General features: G+C 46.4%; 1 protein-coding gene across 1 annotated transcript in view; it reads left to right on the top strand.

The window, feature by feature from the left end:
- The window catches only part of LOC310857293 (voltage-gated potassium channel KCNC1-like), a gene marked incomplete at both ends in the record, with an annotated part of 44,561 nt that extends 22,939 nt beyond the window's left edge, over nucleotides 1-21,622 (top strand). The window contains 5 exons of the mRNA XM_083762905.1: nucleotides 1,658-1,858; nucleotides 3,624-3,922; nucleotides 6,320-6,720; nucleotides 7,643-7,843; nucleotides 21,204-21,622. Of these exons, the coding sequence (XP_083619031.1) occupies nucleotides 1,658-1,858; nucleotides 3,624-3,922; nucleotides 6,320-6,720; nucleotides 7,643-7,843; nucleotides 21,204-21,622 (1,521 nt within the window). The remainder of the gene's footprint in view (nucleotides 1-1,657; nucleotides 1,859-3,623; nucleotides 3,923-6,319; nucleotides 6,721-7,642; nucleotides 7,844-21,203) is intronic.
- Between the last annotated feature and the right edge of the window lie 5,878 nt (nucleotides 21,623-27,500).

Below are 27,500 nucleotides of genomic sequence, written 5' to 3'. Positions count from 1 at the left end.
GTTGACACAATGTCTGTGTTTACACAATGTCTGTGTTGTTGACACAATGTCTGTGTTGTTGACACAATGTCTGTGTTTACACAATGTCTGTGTTGTTGACACAATGTCTGTGTTGTTGACACAATGTCTGTGTTGACACAATGTCTGTGTTTACACAATGTCTGTGTGTACACAATGTCTGTGTTTACACAATGTCTGTGTTGACACAATGTCTGTGTTGACACAATGTCTGTGTTTACACAATGTCTGTGTTTACACAATGTCTGTGTTGTTGACACAATGTCTGTGTTGTTGACACAATGTCTGTGTTGACACAATGTCTGTGTTTACACAATGTCTGTGTTGACACAATGTCTGTGTTTACATGATAAACCCTCAGCTGGACAGAACAGCGCTCCTCAACAACCATAAAACAACAACAGTCAACATGTACTCTCACCCAGACAGCCTATACTATTGAAGTATAAGTAGTGGTGTTGTTGAGTATTGAAGACTGCAGAGTGTAACAACAGCTAGTTTCTTTCAACTCACATCCAAATGGCAAATTAGCAAGATGGCACCTCATAGCATAGCAGCAGACAGCATGGATAGCCCCCCATAATAGCATAGCAGCAGACAACATGGATAGCACCCCATAGCATAGCAGCAGACAGCATGGTTAGCACCCCATAGCATAGCAGCAGACAACATGGTTAGCACCCCATAGCATAGCAGCATGATGCTAACACAAAAAGGGGTTCCCGCCCAAAATGGGTTAAGTAATAAGACTATACTTAAGACACGCGAAATACAGCCCAGTAAGTGTTTTGCAGGTGGTGGGCAACGCCCACAGTGGAGCCACCTTGTGGTACAGACGGGCGTTGACCTTAGAGTATATATATTTATAGAGAAGGCACCCAGAGGAAATCTTGAGGCAAAATGGACATAGTGGCCGAATGAAGGTATTGCAGCCTGGCCCCAAACACATGAACGCGCTGTCCGTTGACTATCGTTGTACACGTTCACGACGGACGCAACGCTCGTGCGCGTTCAACGGCAGCGCGTTCATGTGTTTGGGGCCACTCACTCACCATTGCAATCCGTCCCAGAATGCACTCTGTTCCTACCCGGAAGGAGGAGTGAAATCGCCTCATGCGCTTTTGAGCAACTCAATGCAAAGTGGATGGGAGGAGAACTCGGATGTCTTCTCTATAGATATATATACTCTATGGCGTTGACCCAGTGGGTGTGTTGTTTCAGGTGGTGGGTGCGTGGTGTGGGAGGTGGAGACACCTTGTGGCAAAGACTGGTATTAACCCATTCTGAACGGGCACCCATTTTGGTGTCAGCATCATGTTATGCTTTAGCTATTGAAAAATAGCAGATCTACAAGCTCATATCGAGCCACCGAGTGGCGCGATACGAGCTTGTAGGCCTGCTATTTTTGAAAAATCGAAGAACGTCTGACATTTTTAGAATCTGATCTCAGGTCAGAATGGGTTCATCAGACCAGTGTGTTGTCCAGTGGAAACCTGGTATGAATCTGATCTCAGGTCAGAATGGGTTAACATAGTGAGTGTTTTCAGGTGGTGGGCAACGTGACAGTGGAGCGTGTGGTCTGGGAGGTGGAGACACCTGGTGGTAGAGACTGGTATTAACATAGTGACTGTGTTTTCAGGTGATAGGTAATGTCACAGTGGAGCGTGTGGTCTGGGAGGTGGAGACTGTGGCCTACCTCACCTACATCGAGGGCGTCTGCGTGGCCTGGTTCACCTTCGAGTTCATGATGAGGGTCGTCTTCTGCCCCGACAAGCTGGAGTTCGTCCGCAAGACGCTCAACATCATCGACTTCGTGGCCATCCTGCCCTTCTACCTGGAGGTGACGGGGTTAAAGGATAATTCCATGATAGAAGGCTTTCTTACCTTTCTTTGTCGTTGTTACGTCCACACCGAAGAGGTCCAGGTGTTGTTTTGTGCAAAAGAGCATCATTGGCTATTTCCCCCTACCATAAGCCCTCAATGAATTGCATTGAATGAAACATAATGTATGAAATACATTATATTAAATGTAATGTCAAATAATGTCATGAAATTAGAGCTGGGACTCGATTAAAAAAAATATCTAATTAATCAGAGGCTTTGCGATTAATTAATCTAGATTAATCGCATTTTAATCGCATATCAATATTCAACCCGAGAAACCTTTTTAATGTTTTTTGGTATCCCAGTGAATCAACGAATAGTGACTACAGGATACCACTCATTTTCAACATTTTACTGACATTAATATACCTGTTGTGGAAATAATAATAAAAAGTCACCCCATTCTGTGTTGCCTAGAACTGGAGGTCTGAAAGAAAATTAGTAACAGTAACAAGTACATCTCAGTGACATCACAAAGCTGTACTTACTTCATATTGTTACTGTTTTTTGTCAGACCTCCAGTTCTAGGCAACACAAAATGGGTGACTTTTTATTATTTCCAGTTTTCAGTACTATAGAAAAGTGCCCAGTGAGAAACGTTCCGCGGTGAAAAAAAAGGTGCGATTAATTTATCTGTAGTTAATCGCGATTAATATTTCTGTAGTTAATTAATCTAAATTAATCGCAAATAGTCCCGGCCCTACATGAAATATTGAGAACCACTGATACAGAAACATAAGGTTTTTTTTTCAGAAAACTGTTTTTGAAGATAAATAAATAAACGGCCCAGGCGGTGGCGTAACCGTCTGGGCACCCGTCTGGTGATCCGGTCGCAGTGTGCCGCGGGTTCGACTCCGAGCCCGACACGGCCTTTACTAGCCTGGTTAATAAACCAGACTAATATCGCACGGATCCGCGGGATATTAGTCTGGGGAGGCTCAGCTTGGATTTCATTTCCAGGGAAACATTTTCTCTTTGACGCAATTGGTCAGAGCTACTGTCAGTCAAAGGTCTCAAGCATTGAACGTCACTGTACCAAAGCCCGCCCATATTGCATACCGTGTCCCTATTGGAGGCCACATTCTCTGGTGTAGGAAATGGGCGTAAAATTGAGCCTCTCCAGACCGAAATCCGCCGGTAGGCAATTTTATTTTGCCAACGGCTGATTCGGTCTGGTTTATTAACCAGGCTAGGCCTTTACTGCATGTCTCCCCCCCCCCATCTCTCTCTCCGTTTCCTGTCAGCCTACTGTCTGTCCCTTAAAAAAAACAATAAAAGGCGTAAGCCGCAAAGAATATCTTAAAAAAAAAGAAAATAATAATAATAATACCACTAAAATCCAACCTGGTCCTCCCGTCCCTGTAGATGGCGCTGAGCGGAATACTACAGATAATTTTTGGGGTCCTTGACATGAAATATTGAGAACCACTTATACAGAAACATACGGTTTTTACATAAAACTGTCAGATTCTAAAAATGTTCGTCTACATCCTGACAGTTTTGTGAAAAATGTTTCTATGTCGGTCGTTCTTCAATTTAAAAAAAAATAGCAGCAAGCTCATAGCAGCTGCTATTAGCAGCAAGCTCATATAGCGTGCCACCGAGTGGCGCGCTATATGAGCTTGTAGATCTTTTCAATAGCTAAAGCACAACATGATGCTATAACACAACAAAATGGGTTTGACTGGGTTAAATCCAACCTGGTCCTCCCTGTCCTCTAGGTGGCGCTGAGCGGCCTGTCGTCCAAGGCGGCCAAAGACGTGCTGGGCTTCCTGCGCGTGGTGCGCTTCGTGCGCATCCTGCGCATCTTCAAGCTGACGCGTCACTTCGTGGGGCTGCGCGTGCTGGGCCACACGCTGCGCGCCTCCACCAACGAGTTCCTGCTGCTCATCATCTTCCTGGCGCTGGGCGTGCTCATCTTCGCCACCATGATCTACTACGCCGAGCGGGTCGGCGCCAACCCCAACGACCCGCGGGCCTCCGAGCACACGCACTTCAAGAACATCCCCATCGGCTTCTGGTCAGTGACCTGATGCACTACACACTACACACTACACACTATACACTACACACTACACACTATACACTACACACTACACACGCACTTCAAGAACATCCCATCGGCTTCTGGTCAGTGACCTGATGCACTACACACTACACACTATACACTACACACTACACACTATACACACTATACACGCACTTCAAGAACATCCCCATCGGCTTCTGGTCAGTGACCTGATGCACTACACACTACACACTACACACTACACACTATACACTACACACTACACACGCACTTCAAGAACATCCCCATCGGCTTCTGGTCAGTTGACTCCACCTGATGATGACGCAACCTAGAGGGTCATACGAATACCGGAAGACTCGCCCCGGTGCTTGCCCGTTTTTCCTCCCGGAATTGTCACCAGTGAGGGGGATGACTTTGTAATATGCTATTGGCTGTTTGTATTCTTTTTGGAAAAATATATATATATACTCCTGTATACTATAAAGGCTATATTATTTTACTTATATTGACCCTATAAACAATTTAGTATTATTTAGTATATGTAAGGTTTTGATCCCTCAAATGGTACCTCGTCAGATAATCCCCACATAGCCTACAACAACTTCTGTGAACAGACTTCAATGTAGTAGCTTTTCATAAATTATATTTGTACTTAGTCTGTCTGCTGTCATGAAAGTTTATAGTTAGAGAAATTCAAAGTCCAGCCGTCTGCTGTCCAGCCTCTCCCACCCCTCACATTGGGGAAAATTCTGGGAGGAAAACAGAAACGGGGCGAGTCTTCTTGTTACCGGTCATACATAGAGAGCGTCGCAGTCCCGCCCCCTCGAGAGACCCGGAAAAAGAAATCGCCGTTTATTTTCCTCATAGGCATTTCTTAAAGTATTTATTTAAAGACGGTTACGCCGCGGACAAAGCCAACTCGGATCGTGACAAATCATGACAAGGAACACAATGTTTTGGGCCTTTTCGCTTTCCGTACGCTAACGCTCTGTGCAACTATTAGCTTGTCATTGACTCCAATGTTAGCGCGGCGGAAAGAATGACTCGTATCTCCTAATCCAGGGCGCTCTCCGTGGTGATGAATGGATCGATATGCTGGCGCTTCATTTCTGCTCCTCATCCGTCTCTCCCGCAAAATATGAACGCTTTTTGGAGCGTAAAATAATTAATTAAGATGATCGGGGATGTGAGGTCACTTTGTAAAGTCAACTTTTTTAGGAAAGTGTTTCCGGTTCATGGCTTTCAGAGTAAAAGCGATCAGACAACTCTGGCACCCGGAGCTTCTATTTTGATGCACTTCCGGCACTAAATGTGTTAAATAAATACTTTAAGAAAAGCCTATGGGCAAAATGCATTGGGATTCATTTCCTGGGCCACTCATCGTTCTGAAAGGGGGAGGGACTATATATACGCTCTATATGGTGGCTTAAATAAAGTCTAAAATGTGAGTATTTCTCCGTATAAACCACTGTCTCCTCCTATAGGTGGGCGGTGGTAACCATGGCGACATGTACCCCCAGACCACAGACTCTAACCACTGTGTCCTCCTATAGGTGGGCGGTGGTAACCATGACGACGCTGGGCTATGGCGACATGTACCCCCAGACCACAGACTCTAACCACTGTCTCCTCCTATAGGTGGGCGGTGGTCACCATGACGACGCTGGGCTACGGCGACATGTACCCCCAGACCACAGACTCTAACCACTGTCTCCTCCCATAGGTGGGCGGTGGTCACCATGACGACGCTGGGCTACGGCGACATGTACCCCCAGACCACAGACTCTAACCACTGTCTCCTCCTATAGGTCTGCGGTGGTAACCATGACGACGCTGGGCTACGGGGACATGTACCCCCAGACCACAGACTCTAACCACTGTGTCCTCCTATAGGTCTGCGGTGGTAACCATGACGACGCTGGGCTACGGGGACACGTACCCCCAGACCACAGACTCTAACCACTGTCTCCTCTTATAGGTGGGCGGTGGTCACCATGACGACGCTGGGCTACGGCGACATGTACCCCCAGACCACAGACTCTAACCACTGTCTCCTCCTATAGGTCTGCGGTGGTCACCATGACGACGCTGGGCTACGGCGACATGTACCCCCAGACCACAGACTCTAACCACTGTCTCCTCCTATAGGTGGGCGGTGGTAACCATGACGACGCTGGGCTACGGCGACATGTACCCTCAGACCACAGACTCTAACCACTGTCTCCTCCTATAGGTGGGCGGTGGTCACCATGACGACGCTGGGCTACGGCGACATGTACCCCCAGACCACAGACTCTAACCACTGTCTCCTCCTATAGGTGGGCGGTGGTAACCATGACGACGCTGTACCCCCAGACCACAGACTCTAACCACTGTCTCCTCCTATAGGTGGGCGGTGGTGACCATGACGACGCTGGGCTACGGCGACATGTACCCCCAGACCAACTCGGGCATGCTGGTGGGGGCCATGTGCGCCCTGGCGGGCGTGCTGACCATCGCCATGCCGGTCCCCGTCATCGTGAATAACTTTGGGATGTACTACTCGCTGGCCATGGCCAAGCAGAAGCTACCCAAGAAGAAGAGCAAGCACATCCCCCGCGCGCTGCGGCCCGGCTCGCCCGACTACTGCCCCGCGGGGTCGCCCCAAAACTACTGCCCCGCCACCTCGCCGAACTACTGCCCCGGCTCGCCCCGGAACTACTGCCAACGCTCCGCCAGCGCCGGCTCTGGGCAGCTGGTCACGCCCATCGCGCTGGACAACGACAACGTCTTCGAGATCAAGTTTAAAGGTTAGAGGGGTTTGTTTTGGCCGCCAGGTTGAAGCCTCATGGCCTCCTTTGAGGACCTACAGTGGTGTCCCTTTCGTCTGCACCAGGCTAAAACCAAGAGGTTTTGAAAGGTACCTTTCATGTCAAAGGTACCTCTGGAAGCCACACCTCTGATGGGTGGGGTTTAGTCTTAACCCATTCAGGCCTGAAAAAAATGTCTTCTAAATCCTGACAGTTTTCTGAAATACCTCATGTTTCTAGGCCTATATCACTCAATATTTCATGTCAAGGACCCCAAAAATGATCTGTAATTGGCCACCGAGACCCTTATCTGAAAGTATGTTGTTCCAGGGACCCTCCCCAGAAGCCAAGATTTGAGTTAAAAACGTTTGTTCTGAAGAAATATATTCCAAATTTTAGGCACATTTTCACGATTTTTCATAAATAGCAGATCTACAAGCTCATATCGCGCCACTCGGTGGCGCGATATGAGCTTGTAGATCTGCTATTTTTCAATAGCTAAAGCATAACATGATGCCGACACCAAAATGGGTGCCCGGTCAGAATGGGTTAAGGGGTGTGTTTTTTTCACCCACTGTGTAATACGATAAATCCTCTGTGTCTCCTGACACACACATAGAGACCACTGTCTCCTGGGTGTCTCTAAAACTCTCGTCCAATCAGAGCCCAAGCTGATGATAACGGTCTAAACCTCTGGTCCAATCAGAGCCCAAGCTGATGATAACGGTCTAAACCTCTGGTCCAATCAGAGCCCAAGCTGATGATAACGGTCTAAACCTCTCGGTCCAATCAGAGCCCAAGCTGATGATAACGGTCTAAACCTCTGGTCCAATCAGAGCCCAAGCTGACGATAACGGTCTAAACCTCTGGTCCAATCAGAGCCCAAGCTGACGATAACGGTCTAAACCTCTGGTCCAATCAGAGCCCTGCGAGCTGAACGAGGACGCGGCGGACGCGGCGCTGGCGGACGAGGACTGCCCTCACATCGACCAGGCCGTTTCCCCGGAGGAGATCTTCAGCCCCTGCAGCGACCGGCCCCCCTGCTTCCCCCCGGACCGACCACCCCCCCCACCGGACCCCCGCTCCAAGGGCCCCCCCGGGGGCCACGGCAGAGTGCGGAGGGGTACGTACAGCCACAGCCAATCACATAAGGCCTCCAAACGGCTCTAACACCCACCCACCTCCCCCACATCACATGTAGACAGGAAGTAGGAACCACACCTTTAATGGGCACATCACACACACACAAATACCGTAGCGTAGTATAGCATAGTGTACCATAGCGTACCATAGCGTAGCGTAGCATAGCGTATCGTAGCATAGCATATCATAGAGTAGCATAGCATAGCGTAGCATAGTGTATCGTAGCATAGCGTATCATAGAGTAGCATAGCATAGCGTAGCATAGTGTATCGTAGCATAGCATATCATAGAGTAGCATAGCATAGCATAGCGTAGCATATCGTAGCATAGCGTATCGTAGCATAGCATATCATAGAGTAGCATACCATAGCATAGCGTAGCGTATCGTAGCATAGCGTATCGTAGCATAGCATATCATAGAGTAGCATAGCATAGCATAGTGTATCGTAGCATATCATAGAGTAGCATAGCATAGCATAGCGTAGCATATCATAGCATAGCGTATCGTAGCATAGCATATCATAGAGTAGCATACCATAGCATAGCGTAGCGTATCGTAGCATAGCATATCATAGAGTAGCATAGCATAGCATAGCGTATCGTAGCATAGCATATCATAGAGTAGCATAGCATAGCATAGCATAGCATAGCATAGCGCAGCGTATCGTAGCATAGCATAGAGTAGCGTAGCATAGCGTAGCCTAGTGTATCGTAGCATAGCGTATCATAGCGTAGCATAGCGTAGCGTAGATTACGTATGATATCATATTTTTCAAAATCTGATCTCGACACAAGCCCGAGTAACGTATTCGTAGATACATAAATACGTAGAGTCAGGCATAAACGTCAACAGAGCGAACAACAGCAAACCTCAGTGAAGAAACAGCGCTCAGTGTCGACGCTGTACCGACCTACACCTCAACGACCCTCCCTCCCGTCCAACACTACATACATACCGTATGTACATACGTATATACATACATACATACATACATACTGTACACACACACACACGCACACACACATACATACATACATACGCACGCACGCACACTATATTTTTTGATACCATGCATATTTATCCCATTTTATTTATAGGAGGAAGACAAAAAAATACTATTTTCAGAGTTTTTTCTATGAGCGTATATACATATATAATGTGTTATTGTAATCATGTGTGCATATGCGTGTTCGGAGATTATAACATGTGTGTGTATGTACATGCGTCATGTCACTAAAACCAACAGAATGGTGCATGACAAGCATCGTGTTGACGGGTGTTGTCGCCATGGTTACGGAGGAGGACTGTAGGCAGTTCACTGGTGGTCAACGTGGGGGCCCACCAGGGGGCCCCCGGGGGGCCCCCTGGTGGGCCCCCACGTTGAGGGCACGAACGTTTGGCTCCATTTGTTACACTCTCAGACCGTAAGGCCTATTCACAGTCCAGCTTTCGGTGAATAGTGGTTAGTAAAAACAGTAAAAACAGAGAGATGTGTTTGGGTGAGCGGTGAGTCTCTTACCACCGCGGCTCAGTGACGTCATATTGTAGTTTTAGTAAAAACAGAGAGATGTGTTTGGGTGAGCGGTGAGTCTCTTACCACCGCGGCTCAGTGACGTCATGTTGTAGTTTTAGTAAAAACAGAGAGATGTGTTTGGGGTGAGCGGTGAGTCTCTTACCACCGCGGCTCAGTGACGTCATGTTGTAGTTTTAGTAAAAACAGAGGGATGGAAACTGGACTATGAATAGGCCTTAAAACTGGACTATGAATAGGCCTTAAAACTGGACTATGAATAGGCCTTAAAACTGGACTATGAATAGGCCTTAAAACTGGACTATGAATAGGCCTTAAAACTGGACTATGAATAGGCCTTAAAACTGGACTATGAATAGGCCTTAAAACTGGACTATGAATAGGCCTTAAAACTGGACTATGAATAGGCCTTTACTGACCCGTAAGGTAATTAAGGGTCCATTTGGAGAGGCCAGACCAGAACGTTTAGAAACAGTAGCTTTAGTTACACTGTTTAAACCCAAAGCACAACAATAAAGTGTCTGCTTACGGTCCAGACCTGTAGTCTAGCATCTGTATCTGATGACAGTGACACTGATGCATGGACTACATTTCCCTTCTCGCCCTCCGTGCCTTCCTTCTCCACAACCATTCCAATTGCACCCCATGGCGTTGCGTCCCTATATAGCCTGAACAAACGGAACACAAACGCATGACGCATGGTAGCGGCCGCTCCCAACCTTCTCCTGGGTCAGGGTCCACTCACCCAACCTTCTCCTGCGACAGGGTCCACTCAAAAACATCTGGGAAGTGTCCGCGGTCACTTCCCTTCCCGATCAAACAATTGATTGTTTGTTCTCCGGCGTGGATCGATGGAACTATAACGCTGTGTAATTAGCAATTAGCATAGTTAGCCAAGTGCATTATGTTAACTTAATATTTCTCATTAGACATTAATGTTATGTTTGGGGGGCCCTCTTGCAGTACCCCTGGAGGCCCACCAGGTGGCCCCTGGCTCCAGTATAGGTTGGGAACGGCTGGCATGGAGAATAAACAAACAGCTGTGACGCCCGTCAGACTGTCGACTGAGTCTGACGGTCGGACCGGGTCGGGTTTTTTTTTTTTGTTGTTTTTTTTGTCAAAAGCAAGAGAGCAACAGGTGGTGTTTTGGTATCAAAGAGAAACCAACGTCAAAATCATTCAATTTGTGGAAAAAGATCTCCCAACATTTCTGAGCATTTTCAACTTCTAGGCCAGTTCTGAGTGGGGGATGGGTGGTGGGGGGGAGGGGTCAGCATGGCTGACTGAAGGTGCATTCACACCGGACGTGTAGATCGTTTTTCTTGGTCGGTTCACGTATTTCGGTCGCGGGGAGAGCATGTGTTCATTCGCCTGTCCTGTTCGCTCACTCTCGCCTATAGTGACACAAACGAGGTAATAGTGTTATGGCAGAAATGATACTAATACTTTAGACTAAAATATAAGGTGATATGACAAGATGATATGAGGCATTCAGTTCAATTTAATGGAGATCTCTAGAGCACAACCATCTTCCAGCATGTCGGATGACTGAACTCAAGAACAATACTTTTACTCAGAGGAGGAGTAACTGTCGGTCACATGACCGGACAGTTAGCCTCCACATCGGACAACGGGACAAATCTAATTAAAATGACAACAAAAGGTCGAATTGTAAGATAGTTGAGTGGTTTGGTGAAACTGTGAGGAGTAAACAGGACTATAACAAAAGCATGCAAAACACAGAGGCTGGGCTGGTGTTGCTACTGCCTCAGCGACACCCTGTCCATCCATCTTCAACCGCTTATCCGTAGTCGGGTCGCGGGGGCAACAGCTCCACCAGAGAGCTCCAGACTTCCCTCTCCAGAGCAACATTAGGGACTTCCTCCTGGGGGATTCCGAGACGTTCCAAAGCCAGTGAGTCAATGTATTTCCTCCAACTGCGCCTTGGTCTGCCCCGGGGTCTCCTCCCAGTGGGACGTGATCCTTGGTCTGCCCCGGGGTCTCCTCCCAGTGGGACGTGATCCTTGGTCTGCCCCGGGGTCTCCTCCCAGTGGGACGTGATCCTTGGTCTGCCCCGGGGTCTCCTCCCAGTGGGACGTGATCCTTGGTCTGCCCCGGGGTCTCCTCCCAGTGAGACGTGCGGCGAGGACCTCCCTATAGGGAGGTGCGCGAGAGGCATCCTAACCAGATGCCCCGAACCACATAAGCGGACTCCTTTCTAGGCGAAGGAGCAGCGGTTCTACTCCGAGTCTCTCTCGTGTGACTGAACTTCTCACCCTATCTCTAAGGGAGACGCCAGCCACGCCAGAAAACTCATTTCGGCCGCTTGTATTAGCGACCTTATTCTTCATGACCATAGGTGAGAGTAGGAACACTTCATGACCATAGGTGAGAGTAGGAACACTTCATGACCATAGGTGAGAGTAGGAACACTTCATGACCATAGGTGAGAGTAGGAACACTTCATGACCATAGGTGAGAGTAGGAACACTTCATGACCATAGGTGAGAGTAGGAACACTTCATGACCATAGGTGAGAGTAGGAACACTTCATGACCATAGGTGAGAGTAGGAACACTTCATGAGTCATAGGAGGCCTTAAGTATGTTTCACCAGTTTCAATTGAAACTGGCCTCCACCCTCAGGGGGGCCTCAACAAAATAATGATGTCATAGGTATATGGGGGCCTCATATTTGGTCTTGAAACGGGTCTCCAGATTCCTAAGGCCGCCCCTGAGAAAACACAAACACACCAAGCTGGCCATAGGGGGCGCTAGCTCCCCTCAAAGAGCCAGAATGCAAAATGCTTGTCATTCAGCCTCACTTTGAGTTGCTCAGTGGACTGTCTCTCACACAGCGAAATGGAGAAAATTTCACACCTGCGTGATGTGAACGGCACTGTTATCACCATACATCACATTCCGTGCTCAGCTAGTCAGCTTGAGCACATTCCGCGCACGTGCGCACGCACGCACACACACACACACACGCACACACACACACAGCCTCAAAATACAACACAGCTCAGTGTTAGGGAATGCTGTAGCAATTTACAATTTGGGCATTTAGCAGACGCTCTTAATCCAGAGTGACTTACATTAAGCAAGAACAAAAAAGCATGGGAATGCATCACATAAAAAGCATTTATCATGAAACTATATTATAAACTATATATATATATATATATATATATATATACTATACTATGCTATACGTGTGGAAGATCCATAGATCCATAGACCCCAAGGTAGCCGCAATGAAGTAATAAATATAGCAATAGAGTTCAAAGGGTGCAGATGAAGAACAGCTGCACTAATTGGCGTCGTTAAGGCGTGCATGGCAACAGTTTGTGTCGCGTGTGATTTCACACCAGAAGATATAAGATGATGCACCGTGTTGAAAATTACTGTAGACGTCGAGAGAGAAGAGAGAGAGACAGACAGACAGACAGACAGACAGACAGACAGACAGACAGACAGACAGACAGACAGACAGACAGACAGACAGACAGACAGACAGAGTGATGTTGTCTTGGACCGTTTCCAAAGCAGGAGGACCAAAGCGAGTCCTTCATGCTGCTGTAGCAGTGAGGAACAAACTGTATTCCTTTGGAGGCTTCTGTGATGGAGGGACCTTCAACAACATGGAACAGATGGATGTCCATGTCTTCAACACAGTGTCTTTATGCTGGAAGACGTTACCTCCAGTGGAACCAGGAAGAGGAGACGGTCACCTTGAGGTTCCATCCAAGCGCTTCGGACACACAGCTGTGTTGGTTGAAGATACAGTCTACATCTGGGGAGGGTACTGGGTAGGGCAGTATTACAATGTACTTTATGCATTTGATGTTGACGCCCACAGATGGTTCCAACCCAGGGTTTCTGGGACTGTTCCAGAGGGGAGGCGGTACCACTCAGCCTGTGTGTTGGAGAAGGTCATGTTTATCCATGGAGGAGACACCAAGCTGACTAGATACACTAATGACATGTACAAGTTGGACATCAGCACAATGGTCTGGACTTTAATTAACACCAGAGGAACTCCACCTCCTGATTCATCAGCTCACTCTGCTACCATCATTGGTACCAAGATGTTTGTATTCGGGGGCTGGAGGGGGTACCAGGGGGGCTACAACACCATCAGAGTGTTTGACACAGAGACAAACGTTTGGCTGAACACACCTTCTGCACAACTTCTACCAGAAGGGCGCTGGTTTCATTCAGCATTTACCTACAATGGAGAAGTGTACATATTTGGTGGCTGGATCAGTAACCAGAACTTCAATGATGTGTGGAAATTCAGTCCAGAGACCTTCTCCTGGAAGACGGTTGAGCCCAAGGGGAAAGGACCATGTCCAATGCATGGTATGTGCTGTTGCATTGTGGGAGATCGTATCATCCTCTTTGGAGGAGAAAAAGGAGGTCCCACTATCTCTGATGAGCTGTTCATCTTAGACTTGAGTCCTCATCTTAAGACGTTATGTAAGCTAGAAGTTATTCAGTACGCTCTGGACCAATCAGAACTCCCACACGACATCAGGTGGGAACTGGCAGCCATGGCAATCAACGACAACAATAACAACCGAGACCACATTCCAGACGAAGGAACAGCAGAAAGATCAAGAAATGATGGATCAACATCTCATCCCACCTGATGGTCAGCCACCTCTCAGCATCTCTTACTGAGATTCAAACTCAGGAGACTCCTTCTCTCCAGACAGGCTCTCTAACCATTCAGCTAGGCATCAAACAATGACAATTGTTCCGTCCAACACAATGCGGTGGAAACACAAACCTGTGTCTGTATGTTCCAAACTGAACACGGTGGAACTCTCTTTATTGTATATTTATTTCTATGATATTTTTTTATTTAAAGGACCAAGGAGTCCTGAAAGGACTTGGTCTTCTATTGTTATTGTTAGTTTTTTTTTCCTTCTCCTTCTGCCAAAAAAATAATAATCGCGAAACTCGTCCTACAGAAAAAACTAAACTCTTAAGGGCGACTGTGGCTCAAGAGGTAGAGCAGGTGGTCCATTGGTCGGCGGTTCGAATCCCGGCTCCTCCTGTCTACATGTCGAAGTGACCAACTAAGTGTAAATAACATGGTAAAATGTGCAGCATTGGGTTACACATTTAGTACCGCGAGTGCCTTCAAAATAAAGGCTATAGAGTGCCAGAGTTGTCTGATCGCTTTTACTTGAAACAGGAAACACTTGCCTAAAAAAGTTGACTTTACAAAGATACCTCACATCCCCGATCATCTTAATATATTGTTTTACGCTCCAAAAAGCGTTCATATTTTGCGGGAGAGACGGATGAGGAGCAGAAATGAAGCGCCAGCATATCGCTCTATTCATCACCACGGAGAGCGCCCTGGATTAGGAGATACGAGTCATTCTTTCCGCCTCGCTAACATGGGAGTCAATAACAAGCTAATAGTTGCACTGAGCGTTAGCATACGGCAAGCGAAAAGCAAAATGCCAAAAAAATATAATAGGAAAATTCTGAATATTCTTGCGTCGCTGGGACGTCGCTAGGACGTCGCTAGGACGTCCTCACACGTCATTAGTACTAATATTTCGGGATCCTTATGACGTGCTCACACGTCTTCTAAATGTGTTAATTGTGAAGGGACGACAGGATGAGGAAAGGGGTTGTTGATAATTGTCGAGAGTAATGGCTGCGTGTGATATTGAACAGTCAAACTATTCGTATCAATATACGGCTGTATCAACAAAATAATGATGTCATAGGTATATGGGGGCCTCATATTTGGTCTTGAAACGGGCCTCCAGATTCATAAGGCCGCCCCCTCCATAGGTGAGAGTAGGAACACTTCATGACCATAGGTGAGAGTAGGAACACTTCATGACCATAGGTGAGAGTAGGAACACTTCATGACCATAGGTGAGAGTAGGAACACTTCATGACCATAGGTGAGAGTAGGAACACTTCATGACCATAGGTGAGAGTAGGAACACTTCATGACCATAGGTGAGAGTAGGAACACTTCATGACCATAGGTGAGAGTAGGAACACTTCATGACCATAGGTGAGAGTAGGAACACTTCATGACCATAGGTGAGAGTAGGAACACTTCATGTCCATAGGTGAGAGTAGGAACACTTCATGACCAATAGGTGAGAGTAGGAACACTTCATGACCATAGGTGAGAGTAGGAACACTTCATGACCAATAGGTGAGAGTAGGAACACTTCATGACCATAGGTGAGAGTAGGAACACTTCATGACCATAGGTGAGAGTAGGAACACTTCATGTCCATAGGTGAGAGTAGGAACACTTCATGACCAATAGGTGAGAGTAGGAACACTTCATGACCATAGGTGAGAGTAGGAACACTTCATGTCCATAGGTGAGAGTAGGAACACTTCATGACCAATAGGTGAGAGTAGGAACACTTCATGACCATAGCTGAGCGTAGGAACGAAGATTTCTGCACAATTTCATATTTCCCATTACAGTAACATCCACCCTGCTCTGAATAGAGGGTGTGTAGATGGCAGATCGAGTGGCAAAGTGAGTTTAACGTTGTTCAGTGTCGTTTAACGCAATCAGACATCTCTGTGTGGATGTACGGGGGTGGGGCTGTCAAAAGGCCAGAAAGTAGTGTTTTGCCACTCAGTAGGCGTTACAGCATAACTTCTGATGTATGATGATGATGTCACGCGCATACCGGCCTCTATTCCGTTCTTTTGGCCGTCAACCATGATGTCACACAATAATAATAATACTAATAAAACTTTATTTGTATAGCACCTTTCATGACATGAAATGCAGCTCAAAGTGCTTTACAGAACAATGGAGAATAAAAGAAAAGCAAGGCAATGACATTAAAAAACAAGCAGTAATGCAGTACAGTGAGGACATGAAAAATAAAAAATATAAGATCAATTAAAGGCAATGTTGTAGAAGTGGGTCTTGAGCTGAGCTTTAAAAATGTCTACAGAGGCTGCCTGACGAAGGTACAATGGGAGCTTGTTCCATGCCGACGGCCCCTAGAAGCAAAAAGCTGCTTCCCCGTATTTTTTAGTTGCCATTTTTTTGGGCAAAGCGAGCAGGCCGGCGGTGGAAGACAAGACCACAAGACCATCTTCTATATCTGTTGTAGCAACAATTATTGTTGTTGTAGCAATCTCTCTCTCTCTCTCTCTCTCACCACAGAGCCACTCGGTGTCTCTCTACCTTCCGTATCACCGCCTGTTGCTCTGCTGTTTTTGATCTCACAGCTTTGTTTTTAACAAGATTAAAACACAGAGAACTTGTGAAACGTGCAGAGCATTTTCATAAGATGTAACCCTTTGCTAATTTGCATATGCTGGACATTTCTAACTTCATTAAGGCTTTGGTAAACCTCCTAAAACACAGTTTCTCTTTGAAGTAGCAAAGAAAGGCCTTTTTAGGTGGTTGTGGTTGCATGGGTCCAGAACTCATTAATTTTCATCATAAAATATTTATATGAATCATCTTAAGCCTAGAATCAAGATCCTTAATACTTGATTCTGTCGGGGGGGGGGGGGAACCCTAAATACCTTAAATAGTATATCAGATAATTGAATCTTTTTTAGGAATAACATGTTTTATGCTTTCATGGTGAGTCACCAGGATCTGGATGGCTTCATTCTACGTTTAAAATAATGTATCTAAATATTATTTTTTGGAAAGCTTGGAAAAACGAATGGTGTCTGCATCGATGCAAACCGTAAAATGGCCGCCACTGCTACTTCCTATTAACGCTATACGGCCTATTAACGCTACGGCCTATTAACGCCAGGCTTGGTACTTTCTGGGTCGGTGCTAGAAGCTTCTAGGACCTCCACCAGAGTTCTGGAACCACCAACCAGAACCTAGGCCAGGGGTGGGCAACTTTGACCATGGAGAGGGCCACTATATTTCCACACTCACTCCCTAGGGCCATATATTACTGTCGTAGCAAAAATAGCCCATCTACTGTACAAGCTCAAAACGCGTCGCACTGCGACGCGTTTTGTGCTTGTAGATCGGCTTTTTTTGCTATATTCAAATTGGAATCCTGAAAATTTACATTTTTATGTAATTTCAAATGCCTTTAATTATACGTGTGTTGAAGCATTGAGCTACTAATTTAGACTGAAGTAATTAAAGCAGGTCATGTTTTGCATGTTGTGGAATTGTAAACAGCTGAAAACAACATTATATCAGTATTCTGACATTAACCTGAGGGCCACATTACGTGAAGGTGGGGGGGCCGCATGTGGCCCCCGGGCCGCCAGTTGCCCACCCCTGCCCTAGGCAGAAGCTTCTAGTCGTGATGTTCATGACAATGCAGGACAGAGATGCTGCTGCTGTTGTTGTTAGAGTATATGGAAAAGGATGCACGGCCATGAATGAACACGTATGCGAACGCCGCCACACACACACACACACACACACACACACACACACACACACACACACACACACACACACACACACACACACACACACACACACACACACACCTCCACACACACACACTGATACGTCTCAGCATGAACTCTGCATGAGAAGAAGCTCCGTCTCTCAATGAGAAGCTGACACTCTTTCACCGGGAGGGAGAAAAACATGTGGTTTTTCTGTCAATCATCTTCTCCGTCTGATGCATATTCTGAAAACAGCTTTATTATGAAGCAAAAAGACTCAAGACATTTTAAAGCACAAGTTATTTCATGTCGCTTTGCCATTTTTTTGCCTTTCTCCAAATTCATAGGATTATTTTCTTTCTTCTTCTTCTTCTTCTTTTTCTTGTATATTTATTTATTTAACTGGGGGATCTTCATAAGACCAAACTACAGTATTGTTTCTTAATATAATCGATGATATGTTTGGAGCAGAAGGTATTTTTCTAGACATTTGGGCAGTTTGTGATTTCTCTCACAGAAATGCCCCAGTGTTTAAATGGTAGCATGTGACTTTATGTCACACTCCTAACAGCGTCAACATGAGCTGTTATTGGCCAATAACAGCGTCAACATGAGCTGTTATTGGCCAATAACAGGGCCAATATGAGCTCTGATTGGCCAATAACAGGGTCCATATGAGCTCTGATTGGCCAATAACAGGGTCCATATGAGCTCTAATTGGCCAATAACAGGGTCTACATGAGCTGTTATTGGCCAATAACACCGTCAATATGGGCTCTTATTGGCCAAGTTTGAGTAAAACGTTTATTTAACAGTTACTTTAAGTTAACGAGCTACTTAATTGGCTTAAAACAAAACAAGACCTGGACCAATCAAATTGGTCGTTCCCACCTGAGAAAAATGAAAGGACAGATGAGAGAAAAATAGACAGACAAAACAGGAGTAAAACTCTAGGGCAGCCCAGGCCGTGGCGTAACGGTCTGGGCACCTGACTGGTAATCCAGTCGCAGTGTGCCGCGGGTTCAACTCCCGAGCCCGACACGGCCTTTACTGCATGTCTTCCCCCCATCTCTCTCCCGTTTCCTGTCAGCCTACTGTCTGTCCCTTCAAAAATCAATAAAAGGCGTAAGCCGCAAAAAAATATCTTAAAAAAAAAAAAAAAACTCTAGGGCAGAATAAATGTTTATATCAGGTTTTATATTATTATTATTTTTATTTTTTTAAGACATTTTTTTGCGGCTTACGCCTTTTATTGATTTTTGAAGGGACAGACAGTAGGCTGACAGGAAACGGGAGAGAGATGGGGGGGTGACATGCAGTAAAGGCCGTGTCGGGTCCGGGAGTCGAACCCGCGGCACACTGCGACTGGATTACCAGTCCGGTGCCCAGACCGTTACGCTACGGCCTGGGCCCAGGTTTTATATTATGATGTGACTAACAGCTACATTATTGATTATTGATCAATATTCCATCGCCACATGTATTGATATGCACATTATTTACTGTACGGGCACTTTAACAACGTCTACGTCGTTGACCGAAAGGTAAAGTTAGATTTTTTCACAGACACAGAAAAAAAAATGACAAAAGTCAAAGTATAATTATTTATGTAGTAAATATGTGTTTCTATAAGAGCAGTTTTATGTTTCTGAAGTCGCGTCTCTTGGTGTGATTAATAAACAGACACTTTGATGTTAACAAGATGTTAACGAGATTTTAACGAGATGTTAGTTAACGAGATGTTAACGAAATGTTAGTTAACGAGATGTTATCGAGATGTTAACGAGATGATAACGAGATGTTATCGAGATGTTAACGAGATGTTAACGAGATGTTAGTTAACGAGATGTTAACGAGATGTTATCGAGATGTTAACGAGATGTTAACGAGATGTTAACGAGATGTTAGTTAATGAGATGTAAACGAGATGCAGATCAATAGAGCGTCGGGGGGGAGGGGAAGTGTTACATAATTTATGCAACACAAAACGTATTAAAAGAAATAAAATACAAACAAGCATGTAAATAAATAAAATCTCCTTGCATGAAATAAATTTTGTACACAATCAATGATTCAACTTGCACATATTATTATTGCATAATAAATACATAATATATGTGTTTTGATCTTTTTGATATAAATGCATTGCTGTATTGGAATTTAGACGTTTAAAACCATGTACGATTCTCCAGATATAATAATCCATAGGGAGATATGTACAAGCTTGTAAATCTGCTATTATCTTTTCCATTCCTAGGGTACAATAATATTAGTCAAAATCAATCAAGTATAAACAAAATACAAATACTGTACAATACAATACAGTAAAAGCACTCGGGCTGTACTGTCCACCACTGGTCATCAGAGAGATTGACATGTATGATATTTATATACAAGTACATGTACAATATATATATATATATATATATACGTATACAAACATGTACAGTAACGTGACTGTGAGAAGCATGATGCAACAGTCACAGTAACGCATGGCGACGCCAAAGGGATGTACGGCATCTACGCACGTACGGACAGTGTGCACAGATTATCGTTTTCGTATATAGGATGCGAGACGCGAACTTCGCAAACGCTCGACACTCCCTCGGCCCGACGGTGCCTCTCTCTCTCTCGCGCGCGTCCGTCCGTCCGTCCGCTTCGGACGGGCGGGCGGGCGCGCCTCCTCTGCCAATAAAACGAGAGTCTCGCCTCCTTTTTTATACGAAAACAATAACGGCGTACCTGACCGTACATACAGTATGTAACGACATGTATGAGCATGATGATGTCGTCGAACTAGAGGACGCATGACGGGGAGAACGGAGAACAGACACACACACATGGTCAAAAACGCCACGCGGCGTTTTTTACCGCAATGACGACGAGAAAACTAACCCCCTTCCTCCTCCTCCTCCTCCTCCTCACCTCCACCCTCCTCCTCCTCCTCCTCCTCCTCACTCCTCTCCTCCTCCTCCTCTCCTCCTCCCACCTCCTCCTCTCCCTCCCCTCCCCCTCCTCCCTCCTCCTCCTCCTCCTCCTCCCCTTCCTCCCCTTCCTCCTCCTCCTCCTCCTCCTCCTCCTCCTCCTCCCCCCCCCCCCCTCCTCCTCCTCCTCCTCCTCCTCCTCCTCCCCTTCCTCCTCCTCCTCCTCCTCCTCCTCCTCCTCCTCCCCGGCCTTGGAACCAACAAACGATGTCATTTCACTTCCTGCACTCTCCGCGCCCCGCCCCGCCCCCTTTGTGACATCACCACCTCCGTCATTTGCAACCGTCGTCGCTTAAAAAATAAAAATAAAAAAAAACTGCTTTTTGTGTTAATTTTAATTTTGGTGTCACTGTTTTGTTTTGTTTTTCTCCTCGTTTCTTGTGTTTTTGTTTTGTTTTTTCTTGTTCCGTTTTTCTGTTCTCTAGATCACCAGCGGGGGCAGCAGAGGAGCAGAGCGTCCGCCGCACAGTCTGTGTGCGTTATGAACCGCGGGGTTCCCACCACCATGTGTACGACGCATAACGGCCAGCCCCCTCCCGATAGGCCCCGCCCACAGGACCAGCCCCCTCCCGATAGGCCCCGCCCGCAGGACCAGCCCCCTCCCGATAGGCCCCGCCCGCAGGGCGAGCCCCCTCCCGATAGGCCCCGCCCACAGGACCAGCCCCCTCCTGATAGGCCCCGCCCACATGGCCAGCCCCCTCCCGATAGGCCCCGCCCACAGGGCCAACCCCCTCCCGATAGGCCCCGCCCAAACACCTTACAGGGCCAGCCCCTCTCCGATAGGCTACGCCCAAACAACCTAGAGGGCCAGCCCCATCCTGATAGGCCACACCCGAACACCTGACAGGGCCAGCCCCCTCCCGATAGGTCACGCCCAAACACCTGAAAGGCCCCTCCCCCTAACCTGACAGGCCCCTCCCCCTAACCTGACAGGCCCCTCCCCCTAACCTGACAGGCCCCTCCCCTTCAGACTTGGACTTCTCGACTTTGGACTCGAGTCACACATTTGATGACTTTTAGAATTTGACCTTGATAAAAAAAAAGGATTTGGACTCTAATGACTAAGACTTGACTAAACTCCATAGACACATACAGAACACCTGGGGGTCTATTCGAGTAATGTTAACTCCATAGACACATAGAGAACACCTGGGGGTCTATTAGAGTAATGTTACCTCCATAGACACATACACAACACCTGGGGGTCTATTAGAGTAATGTTAACCCCATAGACACATAGAGAACACCTGGGGGTCTATTCGAGTAATGTTAACTCCATAGACACATAGAGAACACCTGGGGGTCTATTAGAGTAATGTTACCTCCATAGACACATACACAACACCTGGGGGTCTATTAGAGTAATGTTACCTCCATAGACACATACAGAACACCTGGGGGTCTATTCGAGTAATGTTAACTCCATAGACACATACACAACACCTGGGGGTCTATTAGAGTAATGTTAACTCCATAGACACATAGAGAACACCTGGGGGTCTATTAGAGTAATGTTAACTCCATACAAAACACCTGGGGGTCTATTAGAGTAATGTTAACTCCATACAAAACACCTGGGGGTCTATTAGAGTAATGTTAACTCCATAGACACATACAGAACACCTGGGGGTCTATTAGAGTAATGTTAACTCCATAGACACACAGTTATGCACCCTTAAATCAACCTCTTTGCCTTTGTGCCCCCTCAAAAATCTCAATTGCCCCCTCAGTCATTTCATCCTGGCGCCGGGCCTGCTCTCAGACTCAAGCCCAGCCCTATACGCGTAATCTGCTCCACGGACTTTCCATGAGAATACGTAGACATACAAATCACCAATGCACCGCTCATGGCGTGTCGACAGTTTACATATCTGTTCTTTTGGATTTGGACACATGACGATGGGCTACAACAGAGCATGTGAGCGCGAGCACGAGCGAGGAGCGGAGCGGGTGGATTTTGAAGTGAGCGCGGAGCGAGCGCAGAACGGCGCGGGGGGAGATGAACGTGAGCACGGAGCGAGCGTAACAAAAGCCGTCGAGTGCGAAGAGCGGAATTATCGGCCGCTCCGCTCCGCTCACATGCTCTGTGAAGGAACACCATATAGTTGTTCAACATCCGTTATGTTATGAAGGAACACCCTATAAGTGTCCAACATCAGTTATGTTATGAAGGAACACCCTATAATTGTTCAACATCAGTTATGTTATGAAGGAACACCCTATAATTGTCCAACATCAGTTATGCTGAACAGAAACCAATGTGGAATACGTTAGTAGACACCTTCACACACACACACACACACACACACACACACACACTGGAGAAGACATTCATGGGTAAGAAATGTTTTCTTAGATTTTACTTGAGCTATTAAAAAGGGCTCGTTTTGAGACTCAAAACAAAGGACTCGGACTTGACTTCCTGACTCGGGACTCGAGGGCAAAGGTACAGAGTTGAGACCTACAACTACTTAATACTTAACAAAACACTGACTTTGTCCCGCCCTCCTGCCCCACCCCACCCCAGCCCCGCCCCTAGCCCCCCCCCCCCCCCCCCCCGCGGTGTATGTGTGTCTGTATAGACTTTAGTCTTTTTTTAAATCGGTGGGGGGAGAAACAGCGCCGCCGCTGGTAGATGTAGCACATTGCAGGAGGACTGTTCTGTTCTGTTATTCATTTAAAGCCTTATCGTACCTCAGTACATGTGAGTGACGCTGTGGTTGTTACTGGTTGGCGTGTGTGTGTGTGTGTGTGTGTGTGTGTGTGGTGTTACTGGTTGGTGTGTGTGTGTGTGTGTGTTCTGTAAATATGTGCTTCTTCTCTCTGTGTGCTGATGTAATCTGTGTATCTCCTGTTTATTCATTTGTCCATCGAATATCTCTGTGTGTTTCTGTAACAACACAAACAGAAAAGAAATGCATTGTGTGTCGCTTCGATTTGACACCCCTGCCCCCCCCCCCCTCCCCCCTCCCACCTCCCACCTCCAAACAACCAGCTGTCTCCTGTCACTTCAGCCAAGCAGAACAATACAGGCAGAACAATACAGGCAGGACAATACAGGCAGAACAACAGAAGCAGAACAATACAGGCAGAACAACAGAAGCAGAACAATACAGGCAGAACAACAGAAGCAGAACAATACAGGCAGAACAATACAGGCAGAACAATACAAGCAGAACAACAGAAGCAGAACAACAGAAGCAGAACAATACAGGCAGAACAATACAAGCAGAACAACAGAAGCAGAACAACAGAAGCAGAACAACAGAAGCAGAACAATACAGGCAGAACAACAGAAGCAGAACAATACAAGCAGAACAACAGAAGCAGAACAATACAATCAGAACAACAGAGGCAGAACAATACAGGCAGAACAATACAGGCAGAACAATACAGGCAAAACAACAGGAGCAGAACAACACAGGCAGAACAACAGAGGCAGAACAACAGAGGGACGTCCCAAACGTTGTCTGTCAAGCTGCATTTATACTCCCAAACGCTCCACCGAGTCGCTTTCTCCGACCGTTCCTTTCTTTGGTTCGTTTCCACGCGTCTAAAAGTGATTTTTTTACGCAATCACACACAAGGACCAAAAAAAACAAAAGGGAATGAAAATAAACAACACTTTCACACCTTCCCTCCGGTAGTTAACGGGGCGGAGCGATGCGTTTAGAAACTTCCAACATTCCATCTCCATCAGCGAAGGAACACATCCAACATCAGTTATGTTATGAAGGAACACCCCGTAGTTGTACAACATCCGTTATGTTATGAAGGAACACCCCAATAATTAACGTTTAAAGGTTTTATGACATTCATTTTCATTTATTTTTCTTTTTTCTTTTAGGTTTTATGACCTCAATTACACCCAAAAAACCTGAACTTTGAACATTCAGTGGATTTTCTGTGGTCTGAACACAGTGAAACAGTGACATCTGCTGGCAAATCCCATTGACATATATGGGATTTGCAGTAAGTGATGTCACTTACTTCCGGCAAATCAGAGCACCTGTTTGAGCCAGAAAACCCCAGATCACAGAAAATCTACTGAATGTTAAAAGTTCATGTTTTTTGGGTGCAATTGAGATTAGAAACATGTTGGAAACATTTAACATTTAATACGAATATAAAATTACATTTCTGTTTGCCTTTTTAGGTTTAGAAATAAAACGTTAAAAAGTGCACAGGTTTAGATATATGGCAAATAAATAAATGCAACATGCCAAGGGACGACTGACCAAGTGACGCGTTGTGAACTTGTAGATCTGATCATTCTGTTTTTATTTCATGTAAAACGTTTTCCAACATGGACGCCGTTATGTCGTTATGATGTCGTTAAGACGACGATTAGTGTGATCAGGCGATGATGTAATACCCGGCCTAACCAATAAGATGCCAGACCATGGTCACATGATGGATCACATGACCTCCGTTATGCAAACCCATCAACCATTCAGGAACATCGGAGGTCCAGCATTCTCACTTAGTTTAGTACACGTGTGCATGCACGGGCACACACACGCACGCACGCAAGCGCGCACACACACACACACACAGGCACAGGCACGCAGGTGCGCATGCAAGCGCACACACACATGCACACGTACACACATACACGCGCGCACGTACACACGCACACACACTGCACAGCGATGAATAATGGTCATGCCAAATATTAAACACAGTAACAAGGTTAGGTAGTAACTTCATATTATTATTATTATTATTATTATTAGTGTGAAATAATAATATGTTACTCCGGTGATAACTTGTCTGACAACTAAAAGGACCAACAGGTTTTTATCTGCAGAGACACTGCCAACTATCTACAGACACAATGCCAACTACATGGTTTTTATCTGCACACGCACTGCCAACTAAATGTAGGAAACAAATCCCAGAGCAGCTTCTGGTCTGCGGACACAGTGGACACAATATGAGGGGACACAATATGAGGGGACACAATATGAGGGGGCACAATATGAGGGGGCACAATATGAGGGGGCACAATATGAGGGGGCACAATATGAGGGGACACAATATGAGGGGACACAATATGAGGGGGCACAATATGAGGGGACACAATATGAGGGGGCATGTGCATGTGTCTCAGAGCCGCAGCTGGATGGCCTCAAAAGTCTACTATCTCCCCCCGGTCAATATAGGCATATCCCTCTGGTCTAGTGATCCATAGGGACCCGGTCCATATAGGCATATCCCTCTGGTCTAGTGATCCATAGGGACCCGGTCCATATAGGCATATCCCTCTGGTCTAGTGGTCCATAGGGACCCGGTCCATATAGGCATATCCCTCTGGTCTAGTGATCCATAGGGACCCGGTCCATATAGGCATATCCCTCTGGTCTAGTGATCCATAGGGACCCGGTCCATATAGGCATATCCCTCTGGTCTAGAGGTCCATAGAGACCCGGTCCATATAGGCATATCCCTCTGGTCTAGTGGTCCATAGGGACCCGGTCCATAGGGGTTATCCCTCTGGTCTAGTGATCCATAGGGACCCGGTCCATATAGGCATATCCCTCTGGTCTAGTGGTCCATAGGGACCCGGTCCATAGGGGTTATCCCTCTGGTCTAGTGATCCATAGGGACCCGGTCCATATAGGCATATCCCTCTGGTCTAGAGGTCCATAGAGACCCGGTCCATATAGGCATATCCCTCTGGTCTAGTGGTCCATAGGGACCCGGTCCATAGGGGTTATCCCTCTGGTCTAGTGATCCATAGGGACCCGGTCCATATAGGCATATCCCTCTGGTCTAGTGATCCATAGGGACCCGGTCCATATAGGCATATCCCTCTGGTCTAGTGATCCATAGGGACCCGGTCCATATAGGCATATCCCTCTGGTCTAGTGATCCATAGGGACCCGGTCCATATAGGGGTTATCCCTCTGGTCTAGTGATCCATAGGGACCCGGTCCATATAGGCATATCCCTCTGGTCTAGTGATCCATAGGGACCCGGTCCATATAGGCATATCCCTCTGGTCTAGTGATCCATAGGGACCCGGTCCATATAGGCATATCCCTCTGGTCTAGTGATCCATAGCGATGTCCCTTTGGACTCAAAGGGACACTAATGAAGGGACAGTGTCCAACTAGTTAAAAGACAGAGCAGGCCAATCCCAGAGCAGCTGTCATGATGAACGAACCAATCCCAGAGCAGCTGTCATGATGAACGAACCAATCCCAGAGCAGCTGTCATGATGAACGAACCAATCCCAGAGCAGCTGTCATGATGAACGAACCAATCCCAGAGCAGCTGTCATGATGAACGAACCAATCCCAGAGCAGCTGTCATGATGAACGAACCAATCCCAGAGCAGCTGTCATGATGAACGAACCAATCCCAGAGCAGCTGTCATGATGAACGAACCAATCCCAGAGCAGCTGTCATGATGAACGAACCAATCCCAGAGCAGCTGTCATGATGAACGAACCAATCCCAGAGCAGCTGTCATGATGAACGAACAAGGAAAAAACGGTTTTACGGACAGACATTTTGTGATTCTCTGTGTGATCTTTTTGATTCATGTGTTGTTTTTATTAATGACCGATGAGTGACAGTCCAGACCTTGAACGATAAATAGTGAAAAAGATAAAAGACAAATAAAACACAGAAATTATGTTACATTTCCTAACGAGTGTTTGCTTTATTTCTACGTGTCTTAATCAGACCAGTGTGTGTCCAGTGGAAACCTCTTA

Source organism: Protomyctophum parallelum (assembly GCF_964188405.1).
Source record: "Protomyctophum parallelum genome assembly, chromosome: 4".
Lineage (NCBI taxonomy): Eukaryota > Metazoa > Chordata > Actinopteri > Myctophiformes > Myctophidae > Protomyctophum > Protomyctophum parallelum.
This window is presented reverse-complemented; position numbering and strand designations above follow the sequence as displayed.